Source organism: Plectropomus leopardus, chromosome 7 (assembly GCF_026936395.1).
Source record: "Plectropomus leopardus strain MGB_pleo_1.0 chromosome 7, ASM2693639v1, whole genome shotgun sequence".
NCBI lineage: Eukaryota > Metazoa > Chordata > Actinopteri > Perciformes > Serranidae > Plectropomus > Plectropomus leopardus.
This window is the reverse complement of record NC_142182.1, coordinates 23,568,587-23,594,778: the sequence shown is the minus strand read 5'-3', so window position 1 is coordinate 23,594,778 and position 26,192 is coordinate 23,568,587. Positions and strand designations below refer to the sequence as shown.

Here is a 26,192-nt window from a genome sequence, read left to right as displayed (position 1 = left end):
TCCACATGCGTCACTTCATTAGGTATGTTTTTGACTCAACATTTGTGAGCATGTTTCTAGCCGTAGCGGTACTGACCTTATCCATCTTTGTGTTCTCGTCCTTCACGATGGTCCAGAACTGTCCGTCATCACTGTGAGCCACTTTGAAGGCTGTGACAAATTGGACGGAGCCAAAGTCTTTGGCGCCCTGTGTGATGACTCCTGTGATCTTCTTGGTAGACCCCAGGTCCACCTGAGGACACAGAAACAACTTCACTTTAAAAACAAAGCAATAGGAAAACTAAAAAACCAACAATATGCAGCTCTGTCCGTTCCTCCTCTCCTACCTGCAGCCACTCAGACTGGTTGTTGGTAGCGGCGGTCCAGGCGTTGGTCTTGCCCTGCTTGTCCAGCCGGGCGTAGTGAGGGTGCCAGGTGAAGGCCTCGATGCCCCAGGTGCGGAAGGTGCTGGAGGATGTGATCTGCTGGTCGGACACCAACCGGGACTTCATGCCCATCGGCTCTGAACAACCTGAAGTGTTTGAATATACTGTGGAGGTGAGACAAGGCAGAGAGACAGAGGAAGAGAAAGAAAAGAAGAGGAATGGAAAGAGAGAGAAAGAATGTATGATAGACAGGGGACGGACAGGAAGCGGCCCAGGCCAGCCAGTGAAGCAGCAAACAAACAGCCCGAGATGATGATGCAGATGCAGTGGACAGAGACGTGAACGTGAAGCCGTGAATGTGCAGTTTTAGGATTAGATGAGCTCACATCCATAAACCGCCATCTGTGGTTCAAGTTGCTCACACCCACATTATTAAATTATACAGTGATCCTCCACAGGTTTGCAGCATTATCATACTTTCTGTATCATTTCATAGATTCAGTGTGAGTAGATGGCCAAACCTAAAGTAGAAACAAACTTGTGGAGCTCATTATACAATTTATAAAGGCAACAGACTTTGTAATGAGTGTTGGTTAGTGAAGCAGCTGCGCATGAAGGTTGGATGAACAGAGGGTCAAACATGCATGAAATATTTTCAGCTGTACTGTTATGGCATGCAAGTCCTTATGTAACATCCTCTCCTTTTCATAAAATATATTGCACTTCAGTTGATTCACTCAGTGAAGTGTAATAAACTGCGTTTGAAGTGCAGAACTATGACCTTCAGAGAACAAACTGTCATGTTAACATCTCATAATGGGTATTTTACATTAAAGCAAGTGCAGTGAAAATGTGTTTCAAGAAGGGCCAAAACTTATACATGCTGGCTGTGATCTCATGCCAGACAGACAGGTGATCCCAAATTTAGTGCAACATTGCTGGAGCTACCCCACAATGCAACAGCACTGGAGAAAGGTCTGGATGAACCCTTCATAATTCCACGCTAAAACAACTCTCGGTTGTTTGTAATAATTTAAACCAATCACAATTGTTTTGGGTGATGCTATGCCCAGGCTACAGTGCCCTTGAAATTTAGTGATGGCTGAAAATTTGTGAGACATTTGCATGTGTGAAGCAAGCCCTGGCATTTAAAGGCTAAATCACTGCAAAAGAAAACACCACATAAAACATTGAAAGGTATTTTAGCGTGTAGGTTGCTAGCTCTGAGTTTGTTTCATTCTCAACACTAAAACAAAGTGTGGAGATAAGTCTGGCTATGTGAGACTAGTTTCACACAGCGACAGGGATTCTGAAAACTCTTAACATGCTTCCTGTGTGTTACTGTTTTCAAAATAGTTGTCCCCTTCTGACAGTGGGCAGCCAATGACAGGCTCATATCCAAATTCTAAATTCAATGAGCCGGACTTACCCAAAACAAAAAAAAGCCCCAAAAACAGCAAGTTGGGAATCATGCACAGATCAAGAAGCATGACTGACAGACGAAGAAGAGACACTGATCTGATAAATGAGACAACCATCAAAAGAGATGAATATTCAGCAGTGTAATGCGACTGGTGAGTTCTAAAGAACCACACTGGCTTTACATAAAAGGAGCTGAAAGATGAAGAGACAATTGTTGCACCACAGAAGATTTAAATGAGAAATACATTTGCCCTAGGGAGTGACAATTATTGGATGATAAAGATGACCGAAACACTCTCTGCAATATAAAATTCTCTGAATCATTTTAGCATCAAATGTGCATTAAGCCTGACAGTATCGCTACAGTAGATTATGATCATATGGTTTTGATAAGTGTGCATCTGTGTTCAAAGTTACTAAGTAGTGCAGTGCTCTGAGTAATATCCTGAAATATGATCAATCACAGTGCGTAGGGCTGAAAATAATTAGGGAGGAGACATAATAAGGGTTAAATGATGGTTTAACTGTTGGATGACAAGTTTTCCCAGCTGGAGTTTGAGTGATGTGAAAAAAAAGTTTGAGTCACTTTCAAACATCTGTATACCAAACATCAAATGTGTGTACTGTGTACACAGTGTGTCTATGTTGTGTGTTTTCAGTGTCAGTTTACCGTTGAGCTCACAGCCGACCAGCTCCATGCGCATGGTGCACGCCTTGCGACACACCACAGGGATGATGCGGATGTACTGGGCAATGATTGGAGGGTCAAACAGGTTGGTCTTGGTGCCGTCATTGTCCACGTTTCCAACAAACACCTACAAAAAAACTAGGGGTTAGCAAACTGTGTCAAGTGCAAAATTGATTTGTTATTTCTTTACTTAATATTTAGAGACAATTTCTAATTAGATGTATGTATTCTGAAAAAAAAGCAATGAAACTAAAACATGTTGCAAAGCCCTCCCGACAGAATCCATCTTTGCTGCATCTGTTTTTAAGGAAACTTAAACTGTGTTTGTATAACACACACAAGCATGACTTCTCTCTCTGTTTCACAGCTGGTGTTTTGGTCACAGTGAGGATACAGTAAAGTGTGTCACTGCTCCCTCTAGTGGTTCATTTCTTATTTTTTAGAAACAGTGGGAAGTTGTGTGCATTGAAGATCAACATATCTTGGTTGGGTTAGGGTTAGGGGATCACTGTCGCTGAGGGGTCAATTAATCAGTTAAAACAGATGTAGTGCACTGTTTTTTACTGTGTTATGTTTCATCTCCTCACATTGTCCTTCCTCTGCCCGTCTGTTCTGTACATGGTGTATGTCCTGCCATCCAGGCTGGAGGCCACCTTGAAGGCCTTGATGAACTCGGCCGTTCCGATGCGACTGGCACCCTGCGTCACGATACCTGTGAAGCGCATCTTTCTTTGCATGTTAATCTGAAATTGAGGAAAGAGACAACATTAGCAAATAAAGTTTCCAAAAGTTCAACTACAACATAAAGTGATAAAAAGTAAAGGTGGGCAGTGTGGGGACAGCCAATAGTTTTCAAAATGACAAAAACATACAAGTTCTGAGCAAAAGCCTCTTCATATTACTTAAATTTATCAATAAATAAATTAAATTTTTTCATACTTTATGAGTTAAAATTATTTAATGGTGGGAAAAGTATTTCTAGCCTGGTAATTTTGCAAAAAACAATGTAATATGTCTGGATTTAGAACACCATCCTAACAGTCTCATCTTCGCACAATATCCATGTGTATGTGTTTCTGGTTTCACCTCTATCCATGGGTTCCTGTCATGTGCAGCGGCGCTCCAGGCATTAACCAGTCCCTTGTTATTGAGGCGGGCGAGCTCAGGTCCCCAGCGCTGCAGGCCCAGCAGGCTGTAACGGACTGATGAGGCTGAGATCTGGGACTCAGCGATGCCCCCTCCCTCCATGCCGAGCAGAGAAATACAGCCTGTGGATGGGGGGGCGTATTCTGACGTCAGTGTGAGATTCCCCACTGTGGATCTTATGCATAAATATGTAATACAGTAACAAAAAATTGCTTTTTTTACCTGCACTTTTTAACTACAACTTGAAATATTTATGGTGACATAGTCATAGCAAAGTCTGATACACATTTAACCACTGCCTCTGTGTGCTTTAACGTCACTCGGCTGCGTAAAGCATTAAGTGATGCAGAGCCTTGAATCAGTTTAATTGAATTGAAAGTATCGATTCCTCATTTGGCAGGCTTTCCATATCATCCTAAAATGGAGCAGTTTGGCTGCCTTCCCACTCCCATCATCTTCAATGTCTTCCTTAAGTTCTACTTCTTTAATTGAAATATTTTTTATAGCACTGGCAATAGTACATCATTTCAGATGTTCCTAACTACTAATATCCCTGAAGTTTAATCGGAAGTTTTAAAGTTTAATCGGAGGTTTTAAACGTAGACTAGTCGTCTAGTCTAAAAGTAAGAAAACACTCAGAAAACAGACAAAGTTGAGCACCATCCAATTTACAAGTTTAAACATTGTCCAAGAGTCATTATGACGTATTAGAAATCGCTTATCACATTTTCCAATAACGAAATCATATTTTAAATGCTGGTGAAATGTGTGGTACTTTGCACCGTGCATTATGTACATTGCACATTATCCTACAAAACATGAAAACAAGTCACTAAATAAAAGTTAACAAATAACATTTACTGAAAACATTATTCTTATAAAACATGCCTGATAATTACAGCATTTTCACTGGGTGAACACACTCACATAAAATAATAATCATTTAAATAAAAGTTTAACTGACTAGTATCTGCGGTGCTCACTAGCAAGGGCCAGAGCTGCCCATAACAGGGTGTAAAGCTTTCTGGGGCCCAGCTGCTGGGGAAGGAGGGGGGCTGCAATAATCAAGTCCATCTTAAATGATATTCACCATTAAATATTAAGAGTACAAAAATAAACATTGTGTTAATCCTTGCTTTAGTAAAATGTTGCTAGTTTCATGATGAAACATTTGTTTGGTATAAAGCCTTTGCTAAAAATATTTTTAAATCCCTGGACCTTTCTAGGGATTCAGCCATTTCTGTGGGCAGGCCAACATTTTATCAACTAGTTCATTAATTGCCAACATCCCTAACATCATGACATTCGGATCGAATGTGCTTGTATGTGTATTTTTGCTTACTTGAAAAAATGTAAAATAATTTTTAAAAAAACAACAACTTATGTGTAGCAAAATTAACTTATCTTATATGACAGTGGGTAATATGGCAGTAATTGTTCATGATTTATTCATCAATCTGTCCAGTAATGTTGACTCTTGTAACACTTACGCAGCTGGCAATGTTTGCCCACATAAGGGGATGGGCAGTTGCATTTGAAATCTCCCTCCAAGTCCCTGCAGGTGCCGCCATTCTTGCATGGCTGGCCGGCACAGTCATTCACATCTGGAGAGAGATAAAGCACAGCGTCACATACTGTAGGCATCAACAAAAACAGCTCATTGGTCAACTGTTATCAGCCAGTCTGAGAGCAGATCACAGATATTTAGAAATATGAGTGAAGATCAGATGTCATGCTTAGGAGACGGGGTTGGATATTTCTTCTTCTGCCTCACACTGATGTTAGTTGAAGCCATGCCAACAAGACTGGAGCTGTAGTAGAGAGGAGGCTAAGAGAGGAGCTTTTTTCTTGATGTTGGACAGCAGCCTTGATCAAAATATCGGGAAGAGCCAACTGCACCAGGAGATCATGCGGTCCGGATGTGGAGTATTAAATTAAAAAGATTGTAGGAGTAAATGTATTTACCAGAAAGAAAAAAATATATAAGAAATTTCATTATACATGCTAATTTCACAGAAGAGTTGAGCATCACTTCGGGTCATGTTAGTGCAGCATGTAGCTCTTTGTATTCCCTCTTGTATTGATTGTATTGACCAACACCAACACTGTGTCCAGCTCAAAGTCTGTATCAGATGAGTCAGAGATGAGGAAAACGAATCAGCAGAATGAAACGGGAATAAACTCAAACTCCCTTTCATCTCACCCTCACAAGAGCTGTCAGTGTGACTAAACCAGCTTTCAACGTGCTCTATATTGACCGCATACACAACGAACAAGGCACAAATTTAGCTGCTTTTATAGATGACTGCACACCAAAAAAAGAGGGATTTCAGTCAGTTGAAGCTTTAATCCTCAGTGGCTGTTATTATGGAGGGAAACGCACGCAAACAACCCAGGCACACTAACATGTTATGTTTCTATCCAACAAACACACACATGGCAGCATCTCCCTACCCACATGCTCTCTCCATAAATAGCTCCGTGTCCAAGCATTTATTTTCACACTGTCACAGGAGGAATGCAGTCATTTTGAAATGTGCATCCAAGTCAGGATAACGAGGTCCACAGTCATGACATCTGTGGCTCTGGGAGCTCATACTAAAATCACATAAAACATACTATTTATAGCAGCAGTGGCTGGATATTTTAAACTTCAAGCTTTCTATACTTTGCAAATAAGCTTTTTAATTGATTTACTGTCTTGGAAGAACTCAAGACACTTCCGTCTGTATATCTGCCAATATATTCATCATATCAAGGTATCATGGGGTTTTAAGAAATTGTAAAATGCTTTTTTTAAGGCTATAGGAAATGTAATCTAAGTTTGAAGTATTCTGAAAAAGAATACTGATTAAAGCCCTTACACATGGGAGTAGTATTACCTGGGGACCTCATTTGATTTAGAATTTATACCCCAAAATCTGTGTTTCATGTAGCGCATTCGCACGGGTTTAAGCAAAGTCTTCCTTTTACAATGTACAAGGTAAAAGTAGATTTATTTGCCATTTTCTTAAACATGGTTTAAGAAGAAATGAAATTAAAGTTGATTCATTGAGATTATCCACCAGATATGATGCTCACAGTCATTTCTAACTGCAGTCTACACAACACAGAAACACTATCGCACCATATCTGTTGTTGTTGTAACCTTTTGTGTGGGTTAAAAAAACAAAATGGATTTTGCCACATTGTCACATCGCGTCATCCATTTCATCATCCTTTGAGATTTCACTCTTTTGATTTATATTATCTTACTTTTTCTTCAAACAGGTCTCCATGCTGTGTAGTGAGATGAGCTGCTACTGTCAAAACTTTATTTATGACGCAGCCTCCATAACTCTCGACCGGGAAAGAAACTGAAATGAGGCATGGAGAAAACAGAAAACCGAAATATAAACCCAAATAACTAAGATGCATATTTGCATGGGACTAATATTATCACATGGCCTCGGTGTTTGGCAAAATATGGAAGGTAATTTGGGATGGAATTTTTCCTTGATAATCCTGTGCTAATAGGGCTTCAGAGTAACAGGGAGTAAAGTAACGATATTATAAACTGACATAGGCAGACTGTAGCAAATACTTATTTAGGTCAGTTGTATTTAATAACCAAATCAGTTAACATGATGAAAAAAAAATCTAAAACGTTAAAGGTTCCTCTTGTATTCAAGATTTGTTTGAGTTTAATCAAAATCAAACAGTTTTTTCATTTAGATGGTTGGAAACATTCAATACTCATTTGCTGCACAGGCCCCAAAGAGCTCGTACATGTACTATTTGAGTAGATTTCTAAAGCTAACTTCAGACTAAAAGAGGTCGACTGGACAAAATGTTGACATGCTCCATTATGTCGTCACTTCGTGGCATACAGACCAAGACCTCTTTTCCATGTCAGAAAATGCAACCCAGAGACCTATATCAGTAATTTATGACAGACTGATGGAAGGAAACTCCTGACATGCGTCAGCTGGTGACTCCTCCAGTAAGAGGATTGGGCACTGGGAGGACCTTACCGTCCCGTCAGCTCCAGGTTCTAATCCATTTATCTGAACCAGAGAGGGGGTGTCAGCTGAGGGAGGAGTCTTAAGACAGGTAGAGGAACGGGTAGATGCCCTATGACTGCAAAGGATTGTAGGGCTGTTTTTTTTTCAGGGCAACGCATGCATGAATTAGGGCAACACAGTATATTGGGATTCTTTTGTTTTGTTTTTTATCAATGCGATGACAACTTATGCAACAAACACAACACCTCATGAGTGACTGCAATATTGCATACTGCAGTTAGGTTGAAAGAACATATTAGAAGCATTTGAAATTTGTAACTATCCTTTTTTATAGGCGCCTTTTGTGTTCAGTTCAATGCTCAGTAAAGTTGAAAATATTTCTTTTTTTTTTCTATGCTAAAAGCTACAGAAAAGTAGAACTGAGAACACTTTAATATCTGTTTATACACCGCAAGTAATAATATCACAATGTTCTACAATGTTATGAGTATATTGCAAATTTCTGCTCACAGCCCTACCTGAAATGTATACACTTGTGGTATTCTAATTTACTGCAACAATGAAATACCTTATAGAGATGTTTCAGAAAGAAAACCTTGTTACTCTCAAATAACAACACATCTAAACAGCTACAATACTGACATCTATTCAGCTGTTGCATATTAAAGCAGTATCCGCTATCAGTACACTGTTTGCATATAGATTTTGGAGAGCAGAGCACATGCCAGACAGATCACCACTTCATGGCCTGTATGCACAAAACCCTACAGCTTATAAAGGAAACAGCACACTACCACAATATTCAGAGCGTCAATATCTGTCTCAGCATGAAGCAAAAACCAATACAAATCTCATGTGGCTTGTTTGAAACCTGACTCTGATCAATGCAAAGCCAAGGTCAGCTGCTAGTGCATGTGGTGATCAGCAAAGCTATCTACGTCAGGATCTGTGCTGTAGCCAGCAGGATTTGGGCCTAAAAAAAGGCCTCAGCCCACAAGGTACTCAAACTACACAATGTGCAAAGTTTACGGTTTGACAACAATGCCTAAAGCCAAAGAGCAGTAACTGTGTATGAGTCAAACTCAGAAAAGTTTTTTAGTATGGCTCTTAAAGAGAATAAAAGTATTCTATTGCAACCAATGATTACATGATATCAGGAAATTACAGGTTTTTAATCACAGCTCTCACCGTTGCCACGGTACAGCAAGGGGGAGCTCTAAAGGCATACTGGCTACAAGATAAAACATTATTAAAGTAAAAAAAAAGGCCCAACACTTTCCAGATGTGTAATTTGCCGTGCACTGTGTGGACTGGCTGCAGTACACCAGAGAGCTCTAGCAGCAACCCGAAATAACTCTGAACCGTATCCCTGCCACAGTGCCGCTCTGCTGGAGGGATGCAGGGCTCCGAGATGAAACTTCTGATGTCATAAAGTTTATTTACAGAGCATATTATTTAAAGCTGTGTTTCTAAGCACTCACTCTGAACAGATCACAGCATGGTGACATCAGATCCTGTGCACTGGTAAATGATAGTTGTGGTACTCTGCACTGCAACATCTGAAGCATTTTAATCTATACTATTGAATTTCTGCAGTTTGAACTGTATTATGTATTACTGTAAGATCAGCTCAACTTAACTCAGAAATTATATTTGCGACAGTAAGTAAAGACTCCTAGGTTGTATTTTTATTTGCCCTCTCTTTCTTTTTGACAAATGTACAGACAGAACCTCAAAAACATCTTAGTCATAGAAATAAAGTGCCATCAAACTGACAAAGTCATGACTCTTATGTCCTTGTGGTTCAAATAAAAGAGGGTGCTGGATTTCCCCCTGCTGAACGTCAAGTTATTCAACACCACATTATGGTCACATACTTACACAAATGTGGTTGTTATTGTTTTTGGAAGAATCTCAAGCAAGGCGCTCAACCCCCAACAACTCATGGCCAACAGAATTGGAGTTACAGATGTGAATGTGCAGCACGCAACTCTATGAGTGAATAATACAATGCTGATGAAAAAGAGCATACTTGTAACGTTCCTGCCAGATCACTAAGGTCCTCCCCCGCTTTACCTGTAAATATTCCTTTTACATCCTGTTTACAACTTCTGTTTTTTTGCCCCTAAACTGTGGAGATCACTACCTCTGAATATTAGAATAACGAGCTCTCTCAGTACTTTTAAAAGGGAATTATAGACCTATCTTTTTAATCTGACTTTTAATTTTGAGTAATATTACAACCTTTATTTTGAGCTTTAATATCTTGGTTTTTAATTCATTTCATCCCTGGTGTTCACTTTATTTTATTATGTAGACTTTTAGACTATTTATTGATTTTTAATTGTTAATTGTAATTTTCTAGTCTTACAAATCTTGATTAATTATTTTTTAAGATTTTTTTTGTCTTTTGCCTTTATTTGAGAGGACAGAATTAAGCATGAAAGGGGAAGAGAGAGGGGATGACAGGCAGCAAAGGGTCGAGGTGGAATCAAACCTTTGGACGCTGCAGCAAGGACATAGCCCTTATAAATGGGGTGCCCACTCTACCAGGTGAGCTACTGGATGCCCTGCAAAATGTGACTTATAATTGTTTATGTTATTCTTTATTTTCTGTCTTTTGATTCAGTTTTGCTATGTGAGGCACTTCGAGCAGCATGTTTGTATAAAAGGTTATATATAAATAAAGTTGAGTTGAGTTGATCAGCAAACCAATTTCTAATCTTTTAGGAAGAAAGGAGATTTTAGAAATAAAGATTTATTTTCACAAATCATTAGTTTTGCAGAGCTGAATATTCAGAATCTACTCTTGAGCTAGTCTAGATTTTTGTTTTCTATAGTGTCTTTGCTTATTGAAACCAACTTGATGGCAGAGCTTAATTAATAATTTCTTTTACAGCACATAATTTCAGTTTTCATGGTTAGAACCTGTTATATCAGCTGTACTGATTTTATATCTACAAAAGCAAACTGTGTGGGTAACTGTTTTCTCAGCCTCTGTAAGTGTGTTGTTGTTTTCATGTTGATGTTTACCAGTGAAGGTTCAGTATCAACAACCAACAGCTGCCTCTGTTATTTAAGATCATGTTGTGATCCCAGGTAAGCAGCTTTGGGAGTCTGATTGGACAATCTAATTTAGTTTATTGTGGAAAATAGTAAACCAGGGCTATTAAATAAAGGTTGGGACAGGGCCTTGGGAGCTTTGAGGTACGACACGTGCAATGTAACTGAAGCTTCGATGTTTGAGGGTTACAGCAGACAGTACGAGAAATAAAGGCATGGTGTCTGCTCGGGTGCTCTTTGGGCACGCTCTTTTTAGTCTCCTTGGATGTGCTTGGCATGGCACAAGTTTTTGGATACTCTGGAATGGATGGTGGACGATACACAATATATACACAGTTTTATATGGAAAGCATTTGAGGTTTTTTGAGGAACTTCTCAATAATTGCAAAATTGTAATTCTCACCCAAATCCATTTTTTTCATAGTTATTCTGACCAGAGGCTGACTGCAGCCTTTTTTTCTTTTTTTTTTTGCAGATCATACTAATCATACTACACAATCTGATTCCATGACTTCTCCTCTTTTTAACCTTCTTGTAGTAAACCAGAAAATGCATACCAGACAACACAAACACAGACAAAAACACACATATATATTACATACACACACACCCTGTACTCCATAGGGGGCATGGAGCCCAGTCTGCCCACATAACCACATCCTGGGAGGAACTGAAAACTCTCCCAAAACAAGTGAAAGAGCAGCACATACATACACACCCCCTTTGCTGACTTTCAAGAAGCAAATAACTGCCTTAATCTGTATGAAAATCTGGGATTTAGACCGTAACTGGAAAAGACTCCTTCCCTCTCTGTTTCCATCCATCTGCTTTGGCCCAAAGTGAAGTGAACAGCTATTGACAATTCTCTCTCTCTCTCTCTCTCCGTACTTGAGCCCCCCATACACAAGCACACAAACACACACTTCTTCTCTGCAACCCATAAAGGCTTTTAGGGCAATTTGAAAGGACAGTCAGAAGTGCTGCAGTCAGACCTGAGTAGTGAGTGTGACATTGTCAGGAGGGCAGACTTAATTCACCGTTCCGCCTCCGCCTTCACTTTTCCGCCCGGCAACAGTAGCAGCGCTGACGTTGCGAGCGCTCAGCGTGGACTGCTACTTTCTGTTGGCTAGACTGGCACGAGGGAAGAACCATGTGTGTATGTGTATGCTAAACAGTCTGTATATGAGATCATGAGCTATGTGTGGTTGTTAGTGTGGGATGTGCAGCGTACATGTGATTAATCTTTTCCAGTAGAAATTTTCTTGCTCCCTTAATCCATTTCTCAGAGGAATTCTAAGTCCTTTAAGGAGAAATATATTCAGCAAAAAAACAATACATGTATTAAAATTAGCTTTTGATACATATTGATTAAAAATGAATTAGTTGTTTTTAAAAACTTCTTTCCCATAACTGACAGCAGGCCTCAAAGGAGAGGATGGTACTATTTCTACCCTTACTCTGTTCTCAAATAGTCCATCCTCCACTTACTGTTGTGTTTTCTATTTATAGTTTTGTAGATGCAGTGGTTTGTGCGAGAACAACATATCCTCCTACATCTGACTCAAGTTTTACACCTCCTTGTCCGACTCTGTGTTTGGCAATTTTCTAATTTACAAAAAAAAAAAAAAAAAACAGTTCATTCTCCAATCACAAGCCTTCTTTACAAAAGACGGGAATATCGTGCCGTTATGCTGCCTCACCACTCTGTATAAAGTGTACCATGCTGGAGTGGGGGGACAGAATTGTCTCTCCTTTATGCCGTTCTTATTGTTTAAAGTTTACTACCGAAGTGTATGTTATATGTCACACTTGAGGCCGATGCTTTTGTGTAAACATTACACCTATCATTCCACTTCTGCCTCTGAGATGCAGGCGTGCTGTTTAAAATCACAAACTGGAGGGCTACAGTCTTCACAGTTTATCAGTGGAAGATTGCAGTTACATTTATGAACTTTTTACTCAAGTTCTGTCCTCAAATGCCTGCTTTAGTATGCGTTTTCATGTGTGAAGTGAGCGCAAGGATGCTAGTTAAATGTTTCATGACACTACGCCTCCCCAGATTCACCACAGTCACTGGTTTTCTACAGCTTGTCTCCTTCTCTGTTTCACACAAACCATAGGAACTGGCTGCCATGAGCCTCACTCGTTGCCCACACACACCAACACACAAATTAGAGAGCACTTAAACTGTCACAACACAGTCATCAGTAGCTGTGAATGGAGGGGTACCTCCCTGACCCAGTAGTCCTCAGGGGGGGCTCTCATAAACCAACACGGTCAAATAAATTCCCCTCATCATTATCCTTGAGGCATTATCTAATTAGTGTAAATGCCTGCTCTGCAGAGGCCTCATTTTCTGGCAGCAAGCTAACAGGACTTGCCAAGGGAACTTGTGAATGTATGGATTTTGATGAGGTGTGATTTTTGGTGCTAGGGGGTAAAAGAAAACTCAAAAACTGTTTTTAAAGTCAAATGGTTATGTTTGGAAGGTTTATACGAGGTAGTTAAATTCTAAATAAAAATAGATGGTTGGAAACAATTTTACCTTGCTCAAATGGCATGTCTATACTTTCAGTAAGGCATGAGGGAGTTGAATGACATCTTTTCGTGTGAAAGGACGTCTTCCTGTCTCAGTGGGCGAGCCCATAAAAAGGTGGTGTATCTAACACTGACATGATCTCGCTGCCGGTTGTGCTGATAGCCTTGACTCATAAACAAGGAGATATAGTGCTGAACTCAGCAGTTTCTCTGTCCCTGAGTGTGTGTACATGTGCATGTTGCGTGTGTGCCTCCGCATGCAGCCAAGAGAGCAGAGTGCACCTGGATCCAAGAGGGAAAACAGACCACAGCGCAAACATACACAAACCATTCTGTCCTCAAGTCCCACTCCCACTGTTACCTTTTCTCGAACTTAAATCTGCCCCTTGGACACCTAGGATAAAAAGGCATACATGATCAAACAAAAAAAGCAATTAGGCTGTTCCTAAAAGTCCCACTTGATTCCTGCTAAATTACTTCTTTGTGCACACTTGGCCACTGTTATTCTGCCGCCTTCTCGCGCAAACAGTAGCCACCTGTCTCTGTGTGCAGGGCTGCGGGCAGTTGGAGGAGCGCAGCACATGTTCCCACCGTTGCTTCCCTCTCTTGGGCTGACCCTGATTGAACCTCCCTGGTCTGAGTGACGCGTGAATGGAGCTCCCATAAGGACGACAGCTGTCTGTCTGGTGGCCATCACTCACAGCAGCTGTCTCCATGTAAGTGTGTCAGGTTAGACAGATTAACGGGGACCTCATTACACGCGTCAACTAATTATATAGGAATGTACTTTAGATCTGCACTCTGTAAAAGAGGGATACTGGCATATAAGCAGTACTGAGACTTTTAGTTTGGCGTGACACTGTGTGTGAAAGTAGTGAAGATGTTCTACAGAGATTAGAATGATCAAGAATAATGATTATGATTAATAATTGTTACAAAAATAAAATGTATCATTTTAAAGAATAGGTGTTTTCGGACCAATTGACCAATTCTAGCACTGCAAGAACTAGGAACCATGGTGGTTTTTAATATACTGTTTTGAGGGCATTTGTTAACTTCTTTTTTGGATGGTGATTGGTGAAACATATGAGCCAATGCAGCACAAGCAACTGGCATTTAAAAAACATTTTAGCTGTGTAAGCAACAGATGACACAAACAGCAGCTGGTAATGAAAAAATGTAAGAAAACATGGACAAGTGGACTGACAGTGACATCCATGCTTTACCTGAGCATATACTGTATATGACAATGGAAATGAAGCGCCAATTTGACTATCACAGCAAAAGTGACGTAGCTTTGCCAACCGCCGGCCATGTTACAGTATGTCATTTCAGAGTTCTTAATAAAAAAATGAATTAAAATTTTTAAAGCCCCTGAAGGTATGTAGTTTCTAGGACAGCTCAACAGTGGGCAGTTCCTCTCAGAGAATTCCCAGAACAGTTTGGTCAAAAAAGAAAAAACACCAACTGATCTCCATTGATGTAATTCTGATAAAACTACTGAGAAGGAAGAACAGACTTACTGTTTTGGCAGTGGACTCCGTCAAAACCTGGCTGGCACTTGCAGACATACTCGCTGAAGACGTCACCTCGACGGGAGTGGCCCGTCACCTCGCATATGCCGTCATTCTTGCATGGGTTGGGGTTGCAGGGCCCTTTTGGGGAAAGTCACAGAAGAGGAAGGAGAAGAGTAAAACAAGTTTAGCAGTGGTAAAGCAGTACCATGCGGTGCTAACTGGGTTAGGATGAAGGTCAAGGTTGTTCTGTGTAAAATCTAAATTAGATTAAATTCTGTTTGTTCTCATTTAAATTTACAGGCTATTTTGCTTTAGAGTTGCAACAAGTCAGGCATTTTCTAAGCACACCACATTGAGTACCAATAAGTGATTTATTTTTCTATATTGTCATTGTCCGACAAGCAAACTGGGGGGAAAAACTCAAATCTGACCTCAGAGATGGATTGTCTTACCAGTCTCAGTCTCATTGCAGGTTTCTCCAGAGAAGCCATCAGGGCAGATACAGATGAAAGGAGCTCCTGCCCCAGTCACGCAGGTTCCACCATTACTGCATACATTCACCTCACAGTAATCACCTAAAGAGAGACAGCATTATGTCAAGTTATAAAAAAAACTGATCAATTCACAGAATGTCATGAAACTCACAAACACAGAAAGAAACTCATAGGAATTATTGTGTGTCCCTGCCCATTTTCATTTTGTCCCTACCACAATCAAAGACAGATTTTGGGTGTTTGAGTTTGGCTTAAAGACTCATGACTGATAAGATGTTTGTTGGATAAGTCATGATTATTGCTTCCTATAATTAAAAACTGAACATAAGAAAAAAAAAGGAAATGCAGGCCCATATTTCAGGACAGAAAGAAGATGATCAGATACCATTACAGTAGTGACTTGCAATCTATTACATTAAAACCAGTTTGTATACCAATTTTCAATAAGAAACAGGTAAACCAAGTTCTGACAGGATATCAGCTAAAGTCGTATTTTCTTCAATTATTACATTTTCCACTCATGTCATGCTGCTGAATAAAGAGTAAACAGCCTGCTGCAGGTTGGATGTGATGGTCTGAACAGCTGAGTAAGCCATCACTACACTGTAAACACAACACAAACACTGGATGCTTCCACCAGCATCCCTGCTGCCTGGCCTGAATCAGACAATCTGGCAGCTCTCTGGGCACGAGGGAAATCATGTCAGTGGGTGGGGAGAAAAAGAGGAATCGGGAGGCGTGTTGTGGTTTTCAAAAGCATACAGACCAAACGAGCTATGATTTACAGTCAAAGAGTTTGATTCCAAAAGGACATTTCTGCCCTTTGGAAACTCTGACGACATTGCTTACAAAGTAAAGAACTGGAAAACTGGAAATGAAGCACAACACATCAGTGAGGTAGCCTTGCTCCTGATAAAATGACAGAATTTTAGCATCTAGTTTAAACAGAACATAGTCAACAATTAACCAGTAATTACATTTTTAAATACAGATACAGTGCAAAGCATTTTGGGGTTGAAAGTTACAATTATAGCCTGTCTCACACTTTGAATATGGAGGAAGTGAATAATTGGGAGCATTTTAACACCCGCAAAGGCAAGGCTTTTCCATGTCAACACGTATCATTTGGATAATTGTTAAGGAAATTGAGGCTAGACCCCAAGTGTGAAATTGGAGGTTTAAGTACCACAGTGTCTGCCATAGAGGCTAAAAGGAGCTCAGACCCATTTTTTAAAGTGTTCAAGCACGGTACCTATTCCCTCCTCAAACTTAGTAGACTCATGGGAGCAGATCAATATTTTTTTAGACTTCTACAGGCATTTTTAGTCCTGCTGAGGGTATAATTCACAGAGGCCAAAAGGCCAAAGTGGCATTTTAACGAGACTGCTAACTTCCTGTACATGTGTATGTCCTCTCCATTTTTCTAACCCGAAATAATACACACACACACACGCACGCACGTACGCACACACACATAACACACACATCTTTTCCTGATCTTCAAAATACTCAAGCATGGGAGCACTCTGTGTAGCACAGTGAAGCTCTCTGGAAAAACTCACTAGCTGGTCTTCAAAGACAAAGGATTAAATAATAAATAATACTTCAAATGTAGTTTGTGGGTTGCACTTAGCAGTTTTGTTACAACAAACTCTGGATTATTATTATCAATTAGCTATGGAGGAGATGAAGAGCAGATTAGTGTCATGTTAGCTGAAAGAAAAGCAAGAATGCAAAATGAAAGAGATCTCCTTTGCCAACATCCTGTTTGGCTGTTTATCCACTGATCTGCACTTCCCATGGATGTCCAGTGTTATCAGTGCTGTATCCAGTGTCATGGCCTTCAAATGCTTTCACATATTATGGGACGGTTAGGCAACAGGCTCTGCTGGCACTGCCAACACATTCTTATCCAGACGTTGCTGCGTGTTTATCTTTGGGAAGGAACACGGCCTCCCTTCCTACACTGGCAGACAGCTCCTCTCAGGAAACGCTCTTAAAACTGAGAAATAACAATTCTCAATACATGACTGTCCAAAAATATTTTAATGGAACAATCTAACTAATGAGCTTGAAATAAAATAAAACATGAACTGTCTCTTTAATCAATGCCTGTGGTTTTAAGGGTAATTCAGTTGGGAGCCTGCCTGGGTTTATGAGGAAATAAAATTTAGCGATGTATTAGTCAAGGTGGTCAGCCAACAGGCAGTGGGCGAACCACAAGAGCCTCTTTGAAAATCCCCTAAGTGATGCCACTATCTCTAAAAACCATGTCTATGACATTACATGGAAATGAAGAAAAGGGTGCTTTTTTGCCTTATTGTCCCTATTCACAGTATATTTGAAATACAGTGGGATTTGAACAGGTATTGCTTTGCACAAGGGTCATGAGACAGACTCAAAACGAGAAACAACTCTGAACTCAACCAATTTAAAAAAAAGAAAGTGGTTTCAACCCCACAGCAACTGTAAACTCTGCTGCTGTTTCAAAGGGAATCAGAGATTTGTTCTTCCCCATTATCTTCAGCTTAAATACCAATACAGTTTCAGATAAGCAGGAGTTTATATTACAAAGGAAATCTGTGGCCATAGTTTCAGTTAAGTTTATTGAGAAATCACAGCAGAAATAAAAGGCTAGGTTTTGATTTAATCTACTTAAAAAGACATGCCAGACACACCACAGTTCAAAATGGTAGATTTGCTCATGTAACACTTAAAAACAATTAAAAACTAACCTCAACAGTGATATCTAGCTTAGGGGCCTGTTTCAGCATGACATAACTCCTGCTCCTTTAGTTACTCTCTATGAACAGACAGAAAAGCCCATTTGTGGGAGCAGATGTGCCGGCAGTTTTGCTTTACATGCACATTTTATGAGATGTTCCTCCATGACATTTCTGCCTCCACCATAACACAATGCAGATGAATTTAATTTTGTGTGATGTGCTAACTGCACTGAGAAATTATTTATCCGGTCTTTGTTACTCAGTGTTCCCTGCAACTACTCTACTCCAGGTGTTTCCATTAAAACTGTTGTTGACAGAAACAGAAATGTTGCTGTTGAATTTTTCAAATGCCACTTTAAAATGCTGTGAGCAGAAAAAATGTGCGTTACATGACCATAGAAAATAGAGAGAAAGGGCTGTGGCATTTGCTTTTGCTGAAGAGGTAGAAAACCTACATCTCCCAGAATGCACTGCGCTGCATTGGACCAATAAAATGCCCCCACTGGAAGAAGAAATAGGTAATGCAGAATCATGTTTCATACTTAATTAGCACTATCTAGACTGTTTTTTTAAACAATATGCTTATTAATTTTGATTTTTCAAGGCAAAACAATGCACACCATTCAATGGATAATACACAAATAACAAGACACAAACATCTATAAAGGAAAGAGGAGAGGAGCATGGAGATGGGGGCACTGGCAAAACAGAGGAAAGTCTACTAAAGTTAATTCATACAGAGTCCCTATATTGTTATGATACAAAGCTGGTTGAAAATAAGCAAAGTGTCACTTTGAGTTGCTGCAGCTTCTATATAAGGAAAATACATCAAACGTGGGCACAACATCTGAACTACTTTTTTTCCCAAGAGGTCTCACTGGCCCCTGTATTAACTCTCTTTCAGCTGCATGTGCCTGATGTGAGACACTGTTAAAGTTGTGAATCCTTTATTACAAGAACCCAGATGAAAACAAGCCTTAACATGTTACGTTGTTTTGATATTGTACTAACTACTGTTGGTGTGGACCTGTAACCTGTAAACTCAGGCTGAATTCCAAAAACAATACAGAACGTGTTTTTACATAAACACTCTGATAAACTCTCTATGGTATTGTGATAGCTATGAGTCATCTGAGAGTAAAGCCACAAACACATCTATTTTGCAATAATACTTTAAAAAAATGTAATACATTTGTGAAATTGTTACTGCAGTGCTGACCCAACAGGGTGCCCCACTTTGCCCTCACTACAGTGACAGATTAGAAAGGTATGTGGAGTTATGTTTGGCAGGACAAACAATTTCCAAAGGGTATTGTGCTGTTTCTCACTCCTTATGAGTCATGGTCTGTGCCTTTCTCATGATGCCTCAGTCCAAGAATGAGGTTCAAATACCAGGCAAAAAAAATAACAGAGCCGTTAGAGCTGGATTCATATAATGATCTAGTGCCCAACAACAATCACAAAAAAATAAGAAGCTGTATATGATTCTGCAACAGCCTCATATATATAAGGACACAGCTGAGGTTTGACTTTACTTCAGTGCATGTAGGAATATTTCTTTTATTGCACACACATCAAAAGGTAGCAAATATCCCAAAAGAAAGTTAATTATTAAACTGAATTTTTTTTTAGTATCTTGTTATAATTTGTTATTATGGTCTGATCACAGCAGCTACTTAATGTGCATACAGCCAATAAAACAAGATTCAATAGGCCTAAATGTTGAACATTTTTTGCCTCTGTATGTAGGTTTTAACATATGCAATTTGGCTAAAAATCTCGTAGAAAACCAGCCACATATCACAGCATCTGTTGTTTGCTTCAGGGAGCTGGGTCTGGCATCAATGACCATGACAAGTCTTGTGTTTAGTTCTCTGAAACAAATGAAGTGAAGCAAAAAGACATGGTGCACATGTTTCCTGTGTAAGCCTAACAGAGGAGTTAATCGGCTGCTACTGAGAGGATCAACCAGCAGTCTGAGTCAACAACACATTTGCCCTCTGACCATATTAGAGGCTAGGTGAATAGAAAAAATGCAACAAAACCTCCAAGGCTAGGCAGACATCACAACAAGAGGGTAAAACACCTCCGGACTGTGTGATAAAACCATCGCTAGGAAGTCACTTAAGGACTCTGCGCCATGACTGAGGATGAAGACGAGGGAGCCATTTCAGGACGTAAGGGTGGGGGCAGAACTAATGAGGGAAGTTACTGCAGCCGGTATTAGAGAAACTGTGACTACGGACATAAAATAGCCCTAAAAATCGCCTTGAGAAATAAGCAGTTCATGCGAAAAACAAAATGATTTCTGGGGGCTGCAGTGTTAGAGAGAGGGTTCACGCTATTTGCTATGTTAGGAAAATACACACAGTGAGCCGCCATGGGCTGACATCTCTTTCATCTGAATTAATTTGAGTTATCAAAGATGACATGGGATGAGTCTGCTGTATTTGAAAAAAAAAAAAAAGACAATGAGACAGTTGCTGCTTTAGAGGATTTAACGTCAAAAATACAATGTCTGCCCCATAACTGGTAGCTCTGCTAAGGCTGATGGATGCATACATGTGAATGAACATGTGCATATGTGTGTTGGGGTGTGTGTGGTTATGTCAGAGCTCATATCTGATGTGTCCTAAGGCCTGAAAACAGTAAACGCTCTGCCCTCTGCTTTGTCACGCACACACTGGCACGCTGGAGCATATAGGCTGGCAGGCAAGTGTGGGAACTCAGTGTTCCAAAAAGAAAAGGAGAGAGGCCGACGTCAGACACACACACACACACACACACACACACACACACTTGTCCGGCCCTTGTTAAAACTGTTATGGATGTGCTGGAGCATAATAAAAAGGCTCAGGACCTGTAGAGAGCTCATCTAGTTTAAAGACTTGCCACTACTGAGTGCTGGAGACACTGGGAGAGGGGAACCTGGACAAGTGTAACAGGAAGTGGATTTATCAAGGCCAGGCCCTCCCGAGTGAGTCCTTAAATAACCTGAGTATTTTCAATGTTGGGATCAGCAGGACTCCAGCTGCAGGTGAGCTTTCTGTAATCTCCGAGTTCTACTCCAAAGCAACACAGCCATCTGCTACTGCTCCAAAAACATATAAAAAAGGGCCTGCCACTAAAAATACACACAGGCGTCACACACCATCAACCAAACAACAAGCTTTTCTCCTAAGTACTGTAACTGAAATAGAGCCTGGAGTGGTGTCGCAACAACTAACTGAATGGAGTTGTACCTATTGTACATAACAACACTGTCTCTGCACTGATCATATGAATATAAAAATACTGCATAAATATTTCTTGCTCTTGGATTTGACTACCTCCACTTTTGTCCTTGCCTCAGTATTTAAGTTCACATGACAGCGTGTAAAATATTCAACATGGCAGATTGGAAAGTGGGGCGACAGACACTAATAAAGCAGCCTAAATTAGAAGACACTCCATATTGCAATGAAACATTGATTAAGGAAGCTATTCAAAATTCAAATGGAAGAAAAGGTCCTTGGGGATTCAGTGGGAAAAGTAGTGATAAAGTCATCAGATCGGAAGAGGACAGCAGCCTGAAAGGAAGACCAAATATAGGCAGATGGTAAGAGCAACACAAACACTCATATTTCATTCACACATTTACAAAGTTACTGACAGAGGAACACTGGATCAGAGCTGCCTCTAGCAATGTTTTCATTCCATTAGTCTGCTAGTTATTTTCTTGATTAACTGATTTATCTGTGCGGCTGTGGCTCAGGGAGTGAGGAAGGTCATCCACTAATCAGAGGATTAGATTCCCAGCTCCTGCGGTGCGCATGCTGAAGTGTCACTGGGCAAGCTACTGAACCCCAAACCGCTGCAAACTTCCTGTTTTATTTCACTCTTGTGTGTCCCCTCTCTAAAATCAGACATTTTTGCAGTTCTGTAAATTAACTCATCTTAAGTTCTTTCTTCCCTCAGTATCAGTTTGAAGAGTTTGAGTGTCTTGTTGAATAATTTATTCATCGATGCTGTAAGAGCTGATCAGATTGATGAATGAGAGGAGGAGCTGCTGCAGCAGGTGAAAGCAAACTTTTAGACCCAGCACAACGAACTATTACGTTTCACTCTACAGCTCCGTCTGTGCCCTGAGTGCGCTTTACACTCCAATGCAATATTGTTATTTGTATTCCAATAGCACTTCTAATGAACCGTCCAACTCCAAAAATATAAAATCACTTTGTGGCAGCAGGTGTTTTAATTGTGGTGGGCCACCACAATTAAATGAATGCGTGGGGAAACTTGCTTGCCATATTCAACCAACAGTCCAAAACTCAAAGATGTTCAATTTATTATCATACGTGACAAATACAAGCAATAAATCTTCACATTGAAGAACCTGGAGTAAACTTGACCTTGTTTGCTTGAGAAATGAGTGGAACTATTTGTTGATTTTTAGAATTGTTGATTATTCTGTCAACTGATTAATGAACTAATTATTCAGCTTTAATGTACTCTTTGGTCTGATTTTATGGTAGAAAGTCCTCTAAAATTACATTTAAAACAAAAAAAATGAATATTTTAAGGCAGAATGTGCCACAACACAGGTTCAGTAATTAAGGGAACCTGATTAGTCAAACGAAATACTGTAAACAGAGGAAAGGGGCAAGAGGAGTTGATAAAAAGTATAGTTTCTCTCTCACATTAAAAGTATCTTTATGTATTGACTGTTGTAGTGTTACTGTGGAGGAGGAACATCCATCACAATTGCAGGAAATTCAATTCCTTGTTAATTAAGTCAAACAACTGCCTGACATACTGAACATTAAACCTTGTCTAACACCCACAAGTAAATTTGTATCAGTTTCAACTGAAAAGTTTTCATATGCACCTGCCTACATCCACAAATTACACATACACACATTCATGGTACGCCATTGGTCCAGCGTCTGGCTATATTTAGCTCTGGTTCACTCAGTTGCCCTAAGTGGTCTTGTTGTGAGAAAAGTCTGCCTCAGCCCTGATACAGAACACCATTTTCCACTTCTCTCCCCCTCAGCAGCAAGCACACAGGGCAAGTAAGCTATAACCCACTGAAATTAGCGTAATCAGGTAAAACACAGGAGGGAAAAACCCTTCCCTCAGCTCTTACCCTGCTCTGTAAACATTTTGCATGACACAGCAGCAACAAGTCCTGCCCCCCCCCCAGCTCCCTGACAGTGTGGAAAGGTCTCAGCGAGTGTTGTGGGTGCAAGTTCACTGGCATGCCTGTGTTGGCGTCTGCATCCGGAAAAGTGACTCAATGTTGTGGTCAGTGCAACCACACCTATTCTCTACGGCCGTCCTGTCCATGAGCCTCTAGGAACAAACATGCTGGGGCGTGTGCTTCGCTTCAGGCTGCCTGCTGTTTCAATGTCAATTCAAAAAAAAAAAAGGTAAACAAAAAGTATATTAAACATTTATGTAAGTGATGCACTGGGAAAGATTTGGCAGCCTCTCTGTCACACAAGTAAGGATGCTACAGGATAAGGAATGGAAATAAAGTCAAACTTTTAGTTGAGCAGAACAGTTTTGGATACCTATGAAAATATTTGATTCAGTAACCTGGTTGTAAGTTAGGTACCTGTGTTAATCTCCAAATTGAACAAATCCTCTAATCATCCTAAACCCGTGATGAAGTCACATGCCCACATCTGCAGCCTGCAGTGAGTTTGTCAACAGCAAAAGCTTTAAACATGTGCACACTGTGATGAAAAGCTCTATTTATTGTCCTGTTGAGGCTGTTGTTTTCAATTCTACTGTTTATATTTTCATGTGGAGTCAATTCACTGTTTTCTGATCTTTTTATTCGTCATTTCCTGCTTTATTGATACTGTGTAATTTAAATGTTGCTGTTATTTCTTGTGTGATCCTGAGTGAACCCCAGTAAGACTAGTGACCACTTTATGAGAGTTAATGGGGATCCAAATAAAGAATACAATGAATTATGTAAAATAGGATTTCATAAGCAGATATAATGCTGACGTCAGATTCACTGATTTTGAACCCTAGCAAAATGTCCTTATTAGAACACATATTTAGTAAAATATGATTTGTGCCTTAGTGAACTATTGTATGCACTACCCTGCAGATTTCCAATGCATCTATGAAAGACTGAAAAGGTTAGCATTGCTCCGTAAGGCATTAACTGTCATGAGCCCAAAGTCAACCATACAAAAAATACACAATGTCTTTCACACTTCGCACCAAACCAAGCCATGAATTCTTCTCTTTGTTAATGTGCAAAAAAAAAGCTCTAAATGGAAAAGAAACTTTCCTACATTTGGAAAATACATCATCACACCAAGAAAAACACTATTGTGTGACATGTGATGCCTTCTCCCTGCGCAGAAAATGAAGGTAGGAGAATCGCGACGTTTTTACCCTTTGTCCATCGGCCTAAATATGTTTGATGCATAGAAATGCAAACAAAGCCAACTGCCAATGGCACTGGGTTAACACTGGACAAGTATAATAGCCAGCCTATGTTGTGCTCCTTAAAAGGGGCACTCTGCACAAAAAATGCCCTAAGGTTCAATTTCTGCAAACATGCATACAGAACTAAGAGTATCTGGCCTACAAAAAAACCAATACGAATGATTATTTTCTTATTTTCTTGAATTATAAAACATCTCTGAACATCTGAGTGACTAATTTTACAGTTTCAGAGCCAAACACTGTCTCACTTGTCACATTCCCACACGTCCTGTCCACTCATTCAAAACAAGGATCGCTTGAGCACCAAGCTACAAATACCCACTGCTCGGTTACTTTGGTGATGAATTGACGGTGTCACTTGTGCCAGGCTGACATTTAAATGACCGCGTACCAAACACACACTTGGCGAATAAGAAAAACAGCAATTCAACCACTGCATTTCCACTCAGTAATTGTAAAACGAGAGTGAAAAAGAGCCGAAAAGAGGGCAACTTTAACGTACAACTGAAACAAAACCCCCTCAACACCAACGGACGTGTGCGGCGGCGCTTTGAACTGTAAACAAACAAAAGAGGCAACTTACCGTTCACCCCAAACACCAGACACGCTGTGAAAAGTTGCAGCCAAAGGAAAAAACTTCTCTGCTGCTTCATGGCTGCTGTTTTTCTCAGGCGCTGTTGAGCTACAGTCAGTTAGTTAGTTACTGAAAGGGACGGCAGGAGGACAGCGGTGCTCCCGGACGTTGGTGCTTCTGTGGCTCGAGCTCGTTGTGCGGCTCTAAAACTCCCAGGCAGCAGGCGTAGAGCAGGAGCACGTGCGCCTCGGCTCTCAGCCAATTGCAGCCTGGCATTGTAATTGTAACCCCGCCCCCCTCCTTCCCGCTGTCGGTGACCAAAAAAAGCACACGCACTACTGAGGGCAGTAATCACCCTGGAAACAAAAGAGGCGTTTATGGCTAATGTGCTGCATTTAATTAAATGTCTTGATTAAGATCTTTGATATCAAACCGCTGAGAGGAAAATAATTGCTCCCCAGTTTTGGCAAAAACCTTTGACCTAATTTTGTGTTTCCATGGGGCTAATTAATGCATACTTGTTTTTGTGAAAGACACCTGTGGTAAAAATTTAACACTTAATGTGCTAAAGGCACACATAGGCACACAAGTACTGTACTGCACAAATATGAGGTAGGCTACAATATGTCCATAAGTAGGCTATTTCTATTTAATGCCTCTTTATTCCAGAGGTGAAAGAAGTAGCTAACTCATGATTTCTACTTAAATAGCAATACAGCTGTCAAATATTATATCCTACGACATGGTAAAAGTCATGCATTCAGTGTTTTACTTTATTAATAAAAGTACAAAATCATTGGCATCAAAATAGCCTAGTTAAGTAGCAGTATGATTGTATTTTGTATGATTGTATTAGGCCCCATAGGCATAAATCGTATTTATGAATTAATGTGGTCATCACTTTGATATTGAACTACTTTGTTTTAAACTATTTCATATACATTGCCTGCTGCATAGCTAGTGAATTTCCCACAGGATGTGAATTATTTGTAACATCATCCTAATGTGTTGATCATGTTTTGTATCCCATTTTTAATCAGAATCTGCAAACTAGTGAGTAATACCGTCAAATAACCTAAATGTACTGAATTAAGAAGAGCAATCTTTGAAGTGAAGTGGAGTAGACATTTAAAGCCGGAAATGGAAAGTAAAGCACCCCAAAGTACCACTGCCTTGTACTTGTACTTCACTGTAGTGTAGAG

General features: G+C 40.1%; 1 protein-coding gene across 4 annotated transcripts in view; it reads right to left on the bottom strand.

Annotated features, from left to right (window-relative positions):
- Nucleotides 1-25,195, bottom strand: part of mfge8b (milk fat globule EGF and factor V/VIII domain containing b) — a 31,541-nt gene extending 6,346 nt beyond the window's left edge. Inside the window, exons 1-10 of one of the 4 annotated variants that reach the window (XM_042495604.2) lie at nucleotides 25,000-25,195; nucleotides 15,196-15,318; nucleotides 14,750-14,881; nucleotides 13,588-13,620; nucleotides 5,112-5,225; nucleotides 3,562-3,743; nucleotides 3,063-3,218; nucleotides 2,458-2,602; nucleotides 327-529; nucleotides 77-232 (exon numbers count right to left, since the gene is read on the bottom strand). In XM_042495604.2, the coding sequence (XP_042351538.2) occupies nucleotides 77-232; nucleotides 327-529; nucleotides 2,458-2,602; nucleotides 3,063-3,218; nucleotides 3,562-3,743; nucleotides 5,112-5,225; nucleotides 13,588-13,620; nucleotides 14,750-14,881; nucleotides 15,196-15,318; nucleotides 25,000-25,069 (1,314 nt within the window). In that variant the 5' untranslated portion in view covers nucleotides 25,070-25,195. The remainder of the gene's footprint in view (nucleotides 1-76; nucleotides 233-326; nucleotides 530-2,457; nucleotides 2,603-3,062; nucleotides 3,219-3,561; nucleotides 3,744-5,111; nucleotides 5,226-13,587; nucleotides 13,621-14,749; nucleotides 14,882-15,195; nucleotides 15,319-24,999) is intronic. The other 3 variants (XM_042495605.2, XM_042495606.2, XM_042495607.2) reach the window with 3 other exon arrangements.
- Nucleotides 25,196-26,192: the final 997 nt, after the last annotated feature.